Source organism: Tachypleus tridentatus, chromosome 12, assembly GCF_004210375.1.
Source record: "Tachypleus tridentatus isolate NWPU-2018 chromosome 12, ASM421037v1, whole genome shotgun sequence".
NCBI lineage: Eukaryota > Metazoa > Arthropoda > Merostomata > Xiphosura > Limulidae > Tachypleus > Tachypleus tridentatus.
In genome coordinates this window covers 50,979,139-50,994,182 of record NC_134836.1, presented here as the reverse complement: position 1 = coordinate 50,994,182, position 15,044 = coordinate 50,979,139, and the positions used below count along the sequence as shown (strand labels likewise).

Genomic DNA, 15,044 nt, shown 5'->3' with positions numbered 1-15,044 from the left:
AAACTAGGGTGAAGTATTAAATGTAATACAATAAGCCTGCCACTGACCTTCATCGTGAATATCACGTTAAACACATCCCTTGTGCCACCCAATCCTCCAAGTTCACCTACTACTCATTCTCCATTCTCTGATTCGCCCTAGTTAAACATACTTTGCCCCCCTTACCTATCGCTATGCCACTCCTTTTTTTCCATATTACTACTTCGAGAAGGTCATCTGCGTGGAAGCACAAAGGTTCATGACCCTTCATTCAGTTCCATGACGTTATTCATCACACAACATCTTTGTACAATCAACTATTATTCTGATTTAGTTACGAAGTTTTCATGTTTGTAATTTGTAACTTTGAATTTTTACGGATCTAATGCAGGTAAGAAAGGGTGAAAAACTACCTTAATCACATTTGTAGATGCAGTTGGATCATTTTTTCCTAATATTATTTATTCGTCGGTATATTAACAAGATAGCCCAAATATATTCTGTTATATTTGTGGTAAATTTGATCTAAACAAGAGTTATTGTGTCCCCGATTTGTAAAAACGTATTACGCAAAAATGAATATTACTTTCAAAATATGTTATCAAAACCAAAACATCTTTTATGAAGTTATTAGGCCACATCCAGCCCATCTGAGATAAAAGTTGCCCGGCATGGCCAGGTGGTTAGGGTAATCTAATCGCAATTTGCAGTTCGCAGGTTCGAATCCCTGTCACACCAAACATCCTCGTCTTTTCAGCCGAGGGAGTGTTATTATATGAGGGTCAATCACATTGTTCGTTGGTAAAAAGAGTAGCCCAAGAGTTGGCGGTGGGTAGTGATGAGTAGCTGCCTTTCTTCTAGTCTTTGGCCCGGCATGGCCTAGCGCGTAAGGCGTGCGACTCGTAATCCGAGGGTCGCGGGTTCGCGCCCGCGTCGCGCTAAACATGCTCGCCCTCCCAGCCGTGGAGGTGTATAATGTGACGGTCAATCCCACTATTCGTTGGTAAAGAGTAGCCCAAGAGTTGGCGGTGGGTGGTGATGACTAGCTGCCTTCCCTCTAGTTTTACACTGCTAAATTAGGGACGGCTAGCACAGATAGCCCTCGAGTAGCTTTGTGCGAAATTTCCAAACAAACAAATCTTCTAGTCTTACACTGCGAAATGAGAGACGAGTAGCGCAGATAACCTTTGTGGAGTTTTGCGCAAACATTCAGAAACAAATAAACAATCTTGGAAAACAAGTCAGTAAACATTTGTATCCGAACAACCCTATGTGTGATTGACGCCGGCCGTTCTGTTTGTAAGCTATAGACACATAGTGGTTAAAATAAACTATCTAAGTCATCATTCAACTGTTATGTGTATATTATATGCCTTAATATAAAGTAAAGCCTTTGTATTTTGTTTGTTCTGACTGACATCTTTAGTTATTAATTAACATGTCCTTTGTGTTTGATATCTTGCTTGCAAACTGCCTTTTCTTTTCCATGTTGTAAGTGTTCGTTTTTACATCTTTTATTTCTAAACTTTATTTTAACTTATATTTTCCAGCTGGATGACTGTACCCTGCAGATTTATAAATATAACACCTCCGAGGGAGATTATGGAAACTACTTGGATTTAGAATCAACCATAGACGAACAGACCGAAGAATTTGAGGGATTTTCAGACAAGTAAGTATTCACCCGCTTTAAAAAGTAGCTCCACTTCTTGAAACATTGCTCTGTTTGTTACATTCAAACTTGCTCGTGATAAATCATACGCCCAACGTACGTTAAGTGTTGACATATAAGTCCTCTCGTTGTTTTGTGTCGCAGTTTGACACGTTTCGTAGTTAAATTTATCCCAGTTTGCCAGCGTAACGACTTTTATTCCATCTTGTGCTTAACAAGCACTTCCCGAACTTAAGTTAAAATAAACAGTAATTGGATAAAGCTCATATTTCCATATAACATAAAAACTGTGATTTATAATTCAAGTAATTTTGTTTATTGGTTAAAAGGGATATCAAAATGCAAGCAAAATATCGTACAACATTTGACATACAACATGCCTACCTGAAAATCGTGAAAACATAAAAGTAATAAGGCTTCACGAGACAGTATAATTTTGCGGGTATTCTTATTGACAATTCGACACAATATTTATAGAATCCCTGCAACAGATGTTTGGTGTAAAAGTTTAATATGTTCCGTTTACTTTATATTTTTCAAAGCATCATCAACAATAACACACAAACAAAAACGTTAACACCCGTATAGGTATGGTAATTAGCCGCGGCACGTTGTCTCATAGAATGATCTGAGATTTTTTCCTTTTTCGAACTACAAACTTTCAGCTCATAGCTCAGCCATCTCTGGAGCTGTTTGAGATCTGTTTTGGACTCAGGAGGTCAAACCCTCTTGATTGATGTGTATTTGACTACACCCAAAGTCTCATAGATTAATTAATTTCAATCTAAGGATAGGGCGGTAGAGATTCTGACGAGTAATAAAAGTGAATCGACTACACGCACGCCCCACGCTTAGTATTGCTGGATCACAAAAATATAGCTAATAAAAAGGGGAGGAAAAATAAGGTTTCGCAGATTAATTTACTCTAATCCTCCCTTAATGCATTTCAAATGTTGCGGCTATTGAGCATTCTCTATGTTTTTCTTTAGTATCTTCGTTCTTTTTATATTCTGTTTAGGTTGCAGTTTTTTTTGTGTGTCTCTTGCTTTTCTTAACGGTTTTAACTTCTACACATTCACAAACTTTCCTAGACAGTCCTTATTTGAAATGTAGATATTAATAAATAACTTTCGGAATTTTTAAAAAAATATTAGTGCATGTCATTTATATGTGTTATGGTATGTTCAAATCATATTTACATGTCATTTGTTGAGTCGTACAAAAAAATTGTAAAAGTGTTCGCATGTATATATATTATGTGTTTTGTAGAAAATGTAAAATATACTTATACATCACATATTTGTGTCTTGTGGAAATTTAGCAGCATGTTTACATTATGGCTTGTCACACCGTGAAATGCTTAAATATTTCTAAACGCCAATTGGGTTATTACAGAAAGTCATTTTATTGTTCTATGAATTTTGAATATTACATATCCCTCAACAAGTGTCTTACACAACAGTTGAGACTAATTTCCATTTAAATAAAATCGTGGATAAAAATTAATATTATAAAATATAAATACATCCTTGAGACCAGCGTTGAAAATCTTTCTGGTATTTACTTTGATAGGAAAAAAGAAAAAGCACCATAGTTATAGGAGCACAGACTAAACTTCTGATCCATCATATTAAACTTATGATTTATCAAATTACTACAGGCTAGAATTTATTTGCCAAAACCTACTTCCAAACTATCTAATGTCACATATTGCAAGACAAATTAATCTTGTTCTTTATATCGGACACTATAAGCACACTTCTGACAGATGCTTGATCTTTAGTGAATAAATTGTATGCCTTGATTTCAGATAAAACAGTGATTTACAACATCAAATCCAAGAGTGTGCAAGTTTAACTTTTTATTTTATTTTTTTTTCTAACGCGTGTAAGTGAAAATACTATTGGATTCAGAACCAATTAAACAAGAGGGCAGCACAAGGTTGTGTTATGTTACTGAGAATTTGGCGGTGTTGCGGCAGGAACTTTTATACGTTAAGGCTCATGTTATTTATAGTTTAATAATGAACATTAATGAATATGTTGCGTTGCAAGGAAGACATCACTGGACTTCAATATTCAAAAATATGCCAAGTGTATTGTTTTCTATTTGTTCTGATGGGATTATATTCTCTTGCAACGTTTCTTAAGCCTACGTTTGTTTTGTTACAAAGCCTAAAATTCTTTGTTTCCTATTACACGCTGAATAAAAAGAGGTAGGTAAGCATTTCTTCGCATTTTTACATTTTTACGTCCTCTAAAATAGAATATGGAGATGGAGTACTTGGCTGATTTGATATTGTTACGATATCCTTTGATCTTCATATACTTTCATCTTCCACGATGCATTTTGGTTTTGGCCTACAGTAAAATTCAATTGATTTGACAGTGAATGTGTCTACAATTGGTCTATACCAGTGTCCATTGGCACTTGTGCTAGATCAACATGTGTTGATATTTGCCCATATTCACTAGAATTTAGTTTATGATGGTATAATTCGAACACGACTTTGACTGTTCCAGTAAACTGTGACGCTAACGTTTTTCAGGGAAATGGCATTTGTTAAAGACAACGGCTAATATTCCAGCTGATATGATGAAAATTTAACATTATGTGAAGGAAAGCTCAGCTGCAATTGCTTTAACATCTTTGACACCCTCACCAATTAATGAATCAGAAACATTGTTTCTCATGACCTTCACCTTGCGTGATATAGCACCAGGTTGGTGCAATAATTTAATGGAAAAAAAATTAATCGAAGGGAGTTTTACATTAGAGTTGCTTGGGAGATGTTTTTTATATTATTATTATTATTATTAGGGAAGCGTTGAAAAACTTTAGGGTCGGTTGGATAACCGAAAACAAAGCTTTTCTTTTCTAGGCCTAAAACCAGATTTATAACCGATAAAGGTGTGTGACATCATTATAAAATTGTATTGTTAAAAACGTCTGATAATATTATTTCAGAATCAAACTGACATTAAACCTTTTTCGTGCACAGCTTTAAGCATTTTGTGGTACTTAAGCGAGCAAAGTAAATATAAAGCTGTACAACTGGAAATTTAGTGAACTTTGTTGCCACTTGGATATGTCATTATTTGTCGATGCTGTTATGTTGTTGTTTTCTTTTAGTATTTGAACACACAAAAATAAAGTACTACACATTTATTTCTCAATGTATTGATTAGATTCTACCATCATATTTCTCAAAAAATATTATTTTCTACGAATATTTTATTCATTTACACGTTGAAGTGTAACTATCGCAGAGTGCAAATGTAAGGGCATCGATTACTTTCTTCCTTACATTTCAACCAGTGAGGTGATGGAAGTTTAAACTACTTAAACAACTACTAAATAGTTTAACATATCTCGTTCAATAAATTCGCATATATATTTTAATATTTTTTATGTTTCTAAGCAGCCAATTCCTCAAAATACCTTTGTTGTTGATGTCACAAAAGCACTGTATTTTAACCAAATAGATGTTTTAATTTTAGCAACGCAATATTTAGCAAATAATAAATAAATAAAATAATAACTTGATAATAATAGGTTATGAAGACTGATTTCTTTTACACAGAAGTGGTAACTGGGGGTGTGCAGATTAGAGGTTATTGTTTGTTAGATTTAGCTGAAAGCTGTTGTTTTGAATTAGGCACAGAGCTACACAATGGGCTATCTTTACTCTGCCCACCACGGGTATCGAAACCCGGTTTTTAGCGTTGTAACTCCGCAGATATATCGTTGAGCCATTGGGGAACGAGCTAAAAGCCAAACACTATTTGCGCTAGACATTCTGAGGTTTAAGTTTGTTTGTTTGTTTTTGAATTTCGCACAAAGCTACTCGAGGGCTGTCTGTGCTAGCCGTCCCTAACTTACCAGTGTAAGACTATAGAGAAGGCAGCTAGTCATCACCACCCACCACCAACTCTTGGGCTACTCTTTTACCAACGAAAAGCGAGCATGTTTGGCGCGACTGGGATGCGAACCCGCGACCCTCAGATTACGAGTCAGATTACGCTTGGCCATGCGGGGCCCTGAGGTTTAAAGTTATAGGCTATACAGCTTCGCTTCGCATTTCTTTGTAGGTATTTGGGTATATTTATTTCTTATATGACCCAGGAGGGTCAGCTGCATAAAACCTCTTCCTCCATCCCTAGCTTTCATGTCAGCTACTAGTAAGAATTTGTTGTTTTTGTAGTGCTTTTGGGCCAGAGTATCCTACAGAACTCCGGCTCTTTTCAGGGCAATTTCCATGTATTGTCTTGATTTTCCCTTTTTTTTTTTTTACCTTTTATTCATTTTTTATTTTTTTACTTCTATTCCATTTTTTATATTTCCATTAGTGTTTTTTCCACTTATATATATTCCCTTTTTCCATATATATTTATCGGAAAAGTAAAATAAAATAATAAAAATAAAAGAAAGAAAAAAGCTATACATCCGGCAGCTAGTTGTTCGTTTTTGAAATTCGCGCAAAGCTATACGAGGGCTATCTGTGCTAACTGTCCATAATTTAGCAGTGTAAGACTAGAGGGAAGGCAGCTAGTCATTTTCACCCACCGCCAACTCTTGGGCTACTCTTTTACCAACGAATAATGGGATTGACTGTCACATTATAACGCCCCCACGGCTGAAAGCACGTTTGGTGTGACGAGGAGCTAGTTGTTAAAACTCATCACCAACACTTGAATAACCCTTTACCAACGAACGTCTTTGTTCCATGCTGTATATGCTTCGAACCATAAAACGCCAAACAGCCAATCAATTTATAACGAAGATATATTTCTGTGTCCATTTAAACTGTTTGTACCTGATGATGGATGACCAAACGTTGTAGGTTTGTTGTTTGTAACAAAACCTCTTCTTTTTTCTTTTACCAGTTCAAGTCGTCATCAAACTTCATGACTATCACATTATAACTCTCCCTCTGATATTAAGGCGAAGGGTTTCGATCCCGACACCAAAAGTTTTGAAAGTATTATGTCTATACATATACTTCATGAGCATAAACACTTTGTTCATTCTAAGAAAGTCAAATGGCTGGAACACTCAGTATTTATTTTAGTTTTTCATGTGTAATTCAATGATACCCCAATTTTTTCTACATTTTCTAATAATATAAAAAACCTATACAGTATTTTCAATTTTTTTGTTATTTTAATATCATGACAACGTCGATCATGCTACCTGCTGTTAGGTATGCAAATTTTGTAATGGACAAAGCAGTGGTGTATACTTGATAAATGCGTGCCAACGCCCTAATTAGATTTAAAAACAAACAAACAAAAACTTTGAGTTATTTCTACGATTATATGACATGGATGAATGTATCGCTCATCAAAGCAAATCAGTAAAAGCGGTATAATTAGTAGATGAAAATTTACAAAAACGATTGTTATTATACGTCTAATTTCTGAAACGTGTCTTTGTTTTTTCGAAAAGCTTGATGTTATCAGTGTGGGAATTATAAAAATGTTACAGTTGAAAACAAGAAAGTTTAATAGTATTTTTTATGTGCACTAAGCCATATCTTTGTCCTATTATTGTTTTAAATTTTATTTTCGATGCGTTAAATCTGTATGAAGTTAGTGGAACCCTGAACACGTATATGTATACATAATTACATTATAAAAAAAAGATCCCATTATCAAAGCTAACCATCAAAATATTTTTCTTTTTTTATTCCCAGAATTATTACGAAATTCTAATACATGTATAAGTTTTGGCAAAGCTCTGTGTGTTAATATATTTATTACTTTCGAATAACACTGCCTCAAGTTTGTGGGAGGTTTCAAATGAAACTGCAAACGCGTTGCAACTTAAAGAAATATGCCGTCTTTAAAAACTGTTCCCTCGGCCTTGATTTAATTTATACGTCATTGTTGTAGGTCCACAGTGTTTATATAAATTTTTAATACGCATGGGCTACATCCAAGCGTTAGAACAATGGAAATTATTCAGCGCAGAACACAACTGTGGAGAACAAAGACCTACTAGCCCAGGGTATCTGGATAGAAAGTTCTGATGACCTTTTTATTTACAGCCTTGTCCATTGGGTGTGTGTGTTTGTACGCCATCGTTGTAGGTCCACATTGTTTATATAAATCTTTAATACGCATGGGCTACATCCAAGCGTTAGCACAATGGGAATTATTCAGCGCAGAATACAACTGTGGAGAAGAAAGACCTACCAGCCCAGGGTATCTGGATAGAAAGTTCTGATGATATTTTTATTTACAGCCTCGTACCATAGTGTGTACTTGTTTTTTGTTTTAAGTTTACCATATGATTGACTAAAATAAATGCTACCATGTGGTAACTGTCTACCACATTAAGGTCATTGCATAACAACTTTATAAGCAAGCGTATTTAAAGCTTTCTAGTTCGACCCTCTAGCGTCAAAATTAGAAAATATTTAGTGTTACCTGATAATCATGTCAGAAGCAATATATATAATATATACACTAATTTCATCTTTTACGTTCTTCATCAAGTAGCAATGATGGCATAATTAAGTTTCTGGAATACCTGGAACAGAGAACACAAACTTTTAATTCCTATCAACTTAGAAGTCGAGTGAGATATTGTGTACTTCGTTTAGTAGTTAACACTGCATAAAGGATACAAACAGCAATAGTTATTATTTATCCTTGTGCCCCCCGCTAGTACAGCGGTATGTTTCCGGATTTACAACGCTAAAATCAGGGGTTCGATTCCTCTCGGTGGGCTGAGCAGATAGCCTGATATGGCTTTGCTATAAGAAAAACACAAAAACACACATTTATCCTTGTAATATAGAACATGTATTCTAGTTTTTATCAGTATTCTGTGACCGCTAGAAATGTACTGTTTTTATTGTGTTTGACACAAAGCCGTACTTTGTTTTTTTCTGTCCCGGCATGGCCAGGTGGTTGAGGCACTCGACTCGTAATTCGAGGGTTGTGAGTTTGAATCCCCGTCACACCAAACATGCTTGCCCTTTCAGCCGTGGAGGCATTAGAATGTGACGGTCCGTCCTACTCTTCGTTGGTAAAAGAGCATCCCAAGAGTTGGCGGTGGGTGACGATGATTACCTGCCTTCTCTCTATAATCTAACACTGCTAAATTATGGACGACTAGCACAGATAGCCCTCGAGTAGCTTTGCGCGAAATTCAAAAACAAACAAACAAACTTTCTTTTTTAACGTGTACCGGTATTTTCCACGTAAATTGTACTGTGTTACCTGTGCTTTCAGAATATCAAATGTTCTGTAATGTAACTTGGGTGTGTACATTGAAGCAATCGAACATTCAGATCAATCATGTTCTATAATGTAATTATTATGTGCGAACATCTAAGAAACCGAACCATTAAACGTGTTACACATTTAAAAGTTTAGTTATAACACAAAAAGTATTATTTCACTATATCTATACACGTGCAGTGAAAATGATGTAGAAAAATGTTTGCATATTTAAATTTATATGAAACCAGTAACCCCAAAGTTTTGACCAAATAGCGAAGTGAGTATAACTGTTATGGTACGTCGCTCTTTCGGTGTTGAATTCAATGATATCAGTTAAAATAGGAAATAAGCCCCTCTTCAAATTCTAATACATTCTGCCCCCATGTTAAAGAAAGAAAAATGTGGTAGTAATGGTAAACGGTATATCGCATAACAGTCGGTTCACATGATAATAAGGGTATATGTTGATGGTGGGGAGTTCTGATTCTGTATTCACTTGTCATTAACAACAGGATGGAAATGTAAATATTTAAACGCCCTCTGAAATGTTTCTTAAGAGTTACTAATTTAAATTTATTTTAGTTAAATATATATCTAGAAATGTATGTAACTTATATTGTTAAATGTGTATTGCGAAGGTTCCAGTTATTCTGTAGAAGATTCTACAGGGTGGCCCGTAAGACCCTACCCATCCATATGTTATTATATTATATTCAATTACGCATGTATTATAAACTTGTTTCTCTTTTTTCAGAGAAATATGGCCGACGTAAACCCATTTACAATTGAAGAGCGTATTGTGCGTAATATTATGCAGCGAGAATGAGGAACAGCACACAGATACACTGGATACATAAAATATATGGATGGGTAGGGACTTACGGGCCACTCTGTAAAGCGTTAGATTCAACAATCAGTTGAGCCAACTGAACTTTCAAGAACGGTGCTTAAAGTTTATAAATCGACGTCAAGTTTGCTACAATTCGTTTACCATAAGCCTCGGAAGCTATAATTGTGGCAAATGCGTCTCAGATGTGATTTTATGTAATTATATATTCGGAATAATTGTGATTGTGTACCAAGAATTAATTTCATCTTCAATAAGAATCACGTATTTTATTTCTTTTTTCTGCTATATGGACTATATAGACAATTCAAACAGCTCAGTGATATTACCAGGAAAACCCTTTTAATTAAACTTATATTGTGCATTTGATTCCTGAAAGAACAAGGACATTCAGTATTAACATAACGTTTGAAATTGTATATTTTTAGATGACGTGAAAGTTCCGATAAGTTTGTCCTCAGAAGTTGCCCCTCCAGTTCAACAGCGTGGAATGAAATGCCGTTAAATTGTGTTTAAACTAACATCTTTTGTTGTTTCGTTTAAAAAGTCTCTCGACTGTAACAATATTTTGTGCAGGAATTTATATTTTTGATCTAAAATTTTCTGGTTTTAACTGATTTTCTCTTTGTTAAAAAAGAAATTCGCTCTCGGAAAATTTAAATCACAAATGGCCTGACATACCTTAGTGGTTAGGGTAATCGTCTTGCAACCTGAAGACCGCGAGCTCAGATTCCATAACCGAAAACAGTAGGGTGGTCCTTTCAGCTGCGAAGGTGTAATAATATAATGATCAATCTAATTATTCGCGCTTAAGAATTTGTGGTGGCTGGTATTGACTAGCTGTCTCCTTTCAGTCTATCACTTTGAAAGTAGGAACGGCTGGCGTAGATAGCCCTGGATTAGTTCTGCGTGAAATAAAAATAAACAGATAAATCACAACTATACGTTAGGACTAAATTACTTTCATTTAAGTAAACAATTACATAACATTTTATTTACCACAGTAGATTTTTCTCGTCTTGGCTGCATTATTTTGTTATTAATGACTAACCTGATGATGGAAATAATTTGTGAAAAATGTAATTGTGAATTTACTAGAGTTTGGAAAAACTTTAAATTACGTATTAAATAGTTACTTTATACATACAGTGTATAGAATATGCATTGTGTAATTTTATATTTATAAATTACAAGATGCTGCAGGCCCTATATGGCCAGGTGGGTTAAGTCGTTCGACTCGTAATCTGGGGTCGCGGGTTCGAATCCCCGTCGCACCAAATATGCTCGCCCTTTCAGCAGTGGGGGCATTATAATGTTACGGTCAATTCCACTATTCGTTGGTAAAAGAGTAGCCCAAGAGTTGGCGGTGGGTGGTGATAACTAACTGTCTTCCCTCTAGTCTTACACTGCTAAATCAGGGACGGCTAGCCCAGATAGCCCTCGTGTAGCTTTGCGCGAAATTAAAAAAAAACAAACATGCTGCAGCATTTTTCAGGCATAAACAGACCAAAATAACACCACTTATGTTTATGTTGTCAACCTTGAACTCGGCCAAAATTTCGATATATTAAACTGACGAATCATGGTGCTTCAAGCCTAAAAATTCTATATCAAACGCTAATTAGACAATTACAGCAACAGCAAGTGATAGTATTCTGTTTATTATCGAAATTTAATTTATGTGTCCTTGTCTTTGCTCCCAGGATTTTTATTTTGCTTTTGTTCTTAACTTGGTGTAGTGTCAAGTTTCTGGCCTTAATTAACATAACTAGAAAAACAACTCTTTGTCAACTGAAGCTTTTCCTTATTGGAAACACCCTAAGCAAATGTGAAACTTGTTTCCTTTAAACCACGTGGCAATGCATGTCGACCATATTTGCAGTTTATACCATAATTGAAGGTTAAGTTAACAATAATAATAAACAGATATACCTGTATAGAAGTTAAGTGTAACTTCAGCGCATGCTCGATTTTTAAATATATTCATATTTGTTCCTTTATTTGAACTGTCGATAAAATGTTGATATGTTGACTATTTTAGCACTGTTTGGGCTCTTGGCAAGGGGTTTTCTAACTTTTTCACTGCAGGTAACTGGCATAAGTGTCTATAAAAAAAAAAAAAAAAAAAAAAAAAAATCTTACAGGTCCTTAGGAGTGAATACTATAGAGATTTTACAACCGCATATTAACCTATATAGTGTATATACTGTAGATTGTTGACTCAGAGTGTCTTAGCACACTTTTGTGGAGTTATAACGTTAAGAAATATAATTTCGATACCCGTTGTAGGCACAGCTATATAGACCGTTGTGAACCTTTGTATTTAACTACAAAAAGTAAATTGTTGTACAAAGGGTTGGAAAAATGTATTTCCTCAATAACAGGAAATTTTAAATAATTCAAAGAACTACCATGTTCTGTTAAACTTAATTCATTATCTGATACACAGAGTATATCTGTGTTTACAACGCTTCGCTACGTTCACCTGTCACCATTACCAACAACAAATGGCTCCGCATGGCCAAGAGTGTTAAGGCGTTCGACTCGTAATTCGAGGGTCGCGGGTTCGCGCCCGAGTCGCGCCAAACATGCTCGCCCTCCCAGCCGTGGGGGCGTTATAATGTGACGGTCAATCCCACTATTCGTTGGTAAAAGAGTAGCCCAAGAGTTGGCGGTGGGTGGTGATGACTAGCTGCCTTCCCTCTAGTCTTACACTGCTAAATTAGGGACGGCTAGCACAGATAGCCCTCGAGTAGCTTTGTGCGAAATTCCAAAACCAAACCAACAGCAACTGGCTCCGCATGGCCAAGTGTGTTAAGGCGTTCGACTCGTAATTCGAGGGTCGCGGGTTCGAATTCTGGTCGCACCAAACATGCTCGCCCTCCCAGCCGTGGGGGCGTTATAAAGGTACGGTCAATCCAATTGTTTGTTGGTAAAAGAGTAACCCAAGAGTTGGCAGTGGGTGGTGGTGACTAGCTGCCTTCCTTCTAGTCTTACACTGCTAAATTAGGGACGGCTGGCGCAGGTAGCCCTCGAGTAGCTTTGTGCGAAATTCAAAAACAAGCAAACAAAACAACAACTACAATGAGTGAAACATTGTAACAGTAGCAACTGTACATTGTTTATCCGATAATAAATGTTTTAAAATAACATTAATATCTAATCAGAGATGTATACATTTGCTCGATGTCACTGATATCGGAACCATCGCAGTAAGCTGTAACTACCTGGTGACCCCGATAAATATAAATACGTTTTGTATTTTTCATCTCTCTTAGGATCTGTCAACACGAAATGTACTTTATTCGTATTAGTTTATTCACAGTAACCCAAGAGAAAACATTTCTTGGTGAACCCATATAAAAAAAAACAAAAAAACAGCAACTTCTGCGTAGGTATTGGAAACATCTGACGGTATTTGTAGAGTTTATTGACTTTGCGTCAGAGAAAGGTATCCATATTTGTCAATTTTAAGTTTTAAGTATGGTAAAAGAATTCTACTTTTAACTGCAGTTATTCAGGGGTGTTTTTTTATTCCAATTAAAGAAGACCTCTAAAGCCATATTTCTCAAAGTGTGGTCCTAGAGGATCCACCACAAGGTCCTTCGCTGGTTGATCCAAAATGAAAGTTACTGACGGGCAACGCCACAGTAGAGGAAAAATGAAAATGAAGTTATTTTGGGAAGGGTTAGAGTAAATTAATCTATGAGACTTATTTTCCTTTTTATTAACTATAATTTTATGCACTGCATTGGCGTGCATGGGACGCTTGTATACCAGATTTATTACTCATCATGATATATTCCAGCCTAGCCTCAAACTGAATGTCTTTTAGACAGGATTAGAAGAAATTAATATATGAGACCTTAGGCTTTGTCAAATACATCCATCAGAAAGAGTTTGAGTTCAACAGTGTAATTACATCTTAAATTGGCTTAGAGGTGATGGAGTTATGAGCTAATAGTTTGTACTAGAGTAAGAAACAACAATTCAGATCTATGAGCCGATATGATGCGGCTAATAAACAGGACAGGTGGAGTTGGACCAGTAGGTAGTCTATGGAGTATTTTGCCCCGTCGAAGTAATCCGATAACGAAAAAAGTTTAAGAACCCAGTGCACTAGAGCAGCGTTTCCCAAACTTTTCCAGCCAGGGACTGGTTTATTTTAGTAATTTTTCATGAGGCCTGGTCTCCTGAAATACCTAATCAGATAACCCGCTAAGACATGGCTAAGTCTTAACATCAAGCTGGAAGCAATAACTATATCAATTTATCATCAATTCTACAATATACAAGTGTTTTATAGTACTACTGTGTAAAAATAAATAAATAAAATAAATTATACTTCATCGTTATTTAATATTTATGTTAACTGTATATTAATTAATGATCTTTTAAGAAATAACTTACCTAGTGAGAAGGATGATGCGCTTTTTCATGAAACAGCAACTTTAAATCAGTAAGAAAAGAAGTCGCTCTTATCCTCAAATCTGGCTCGACTTTTGATTTGTTTCTGTACTTATCTTTTTAAGAAAACTAACTTTGAGAAGCCTGATTGGTATTTATAATTCGTGACAAAGGGCATTAGAAATCTCACTGATTTGTCTGATACATTTGGATACTCAGCACGACAGCTCAGCCAAAAATTAACTATCCTTGACTAAAATGGTCTTCAGTGCAGTGTTACAGGACACTTCCATAATAAAATCAGTTTTTGATTTACTGAGTTGTAATCCTTCCTCATGTTCCTTATCAACAGTAAAAGGGTTTCTGATCCAAATTTTACTGCTGTCAATTGGAGGAAAATATTCCTTCAAACATGATTTTAGCCACAAAAGATGCTTTTTGATTGATGAGGAACTCTCATCTGGAATATTACCTTCTTTATCTTGGTTTTGTAATTCTGTTAAAGTTGTCGTTGTTGTTCGTAATTAAGCACAAAGCTACACAAAGGGCTATCTGTGCTCTGCCTATCACGGGTATCCAAACCCGGTTTTTAGCGTTGTAAGTCTGCAGGCATACCGCCGTACCACTGGGGGGGGGATATTAAAGTAGAAAAACTTATATCTCTGCGCAACTCGATGTACCCACAAGTTAATTTTTTTAGCTGTTTCTATCCTTTCCTGGACTTTAAAAATATTTATATTAGCACCTTGTAAATTTAGATTTAACGCATTTAAGAAGTAAAAAATGTCACACAAATTGGCCACCTTAATTAACCAATGCAAATTATGAGACCTGTCTCTAAATTCAAATATTGCATCCTTTGCTGATAGATGTTGCTTCAAAGACAAGATAACTTCATCCTTCATTT

General features: G+C 35.7%; 1 protein-coding gene across 1 annotated transcript in view; it reads left to right on the top strand.

Annotated features, from left to right (window-relative positions):
* LOC143233303 (FH1/FH2 domain-containing protein 3-like) overlaps positions 1–15,044 on the top strand; it is a 114,537-nt gene that overhangs the window by 20,817 nt on the left and 78,676 nt on the right. Inside the window, 1 exon segment of the mRNA XM_076469430.1 lies at positions 1,530–1,651. Within this exon segment, the coding sequence (XP_076325545.1) occupies positions 1,530–1,651 (122 nt within the window).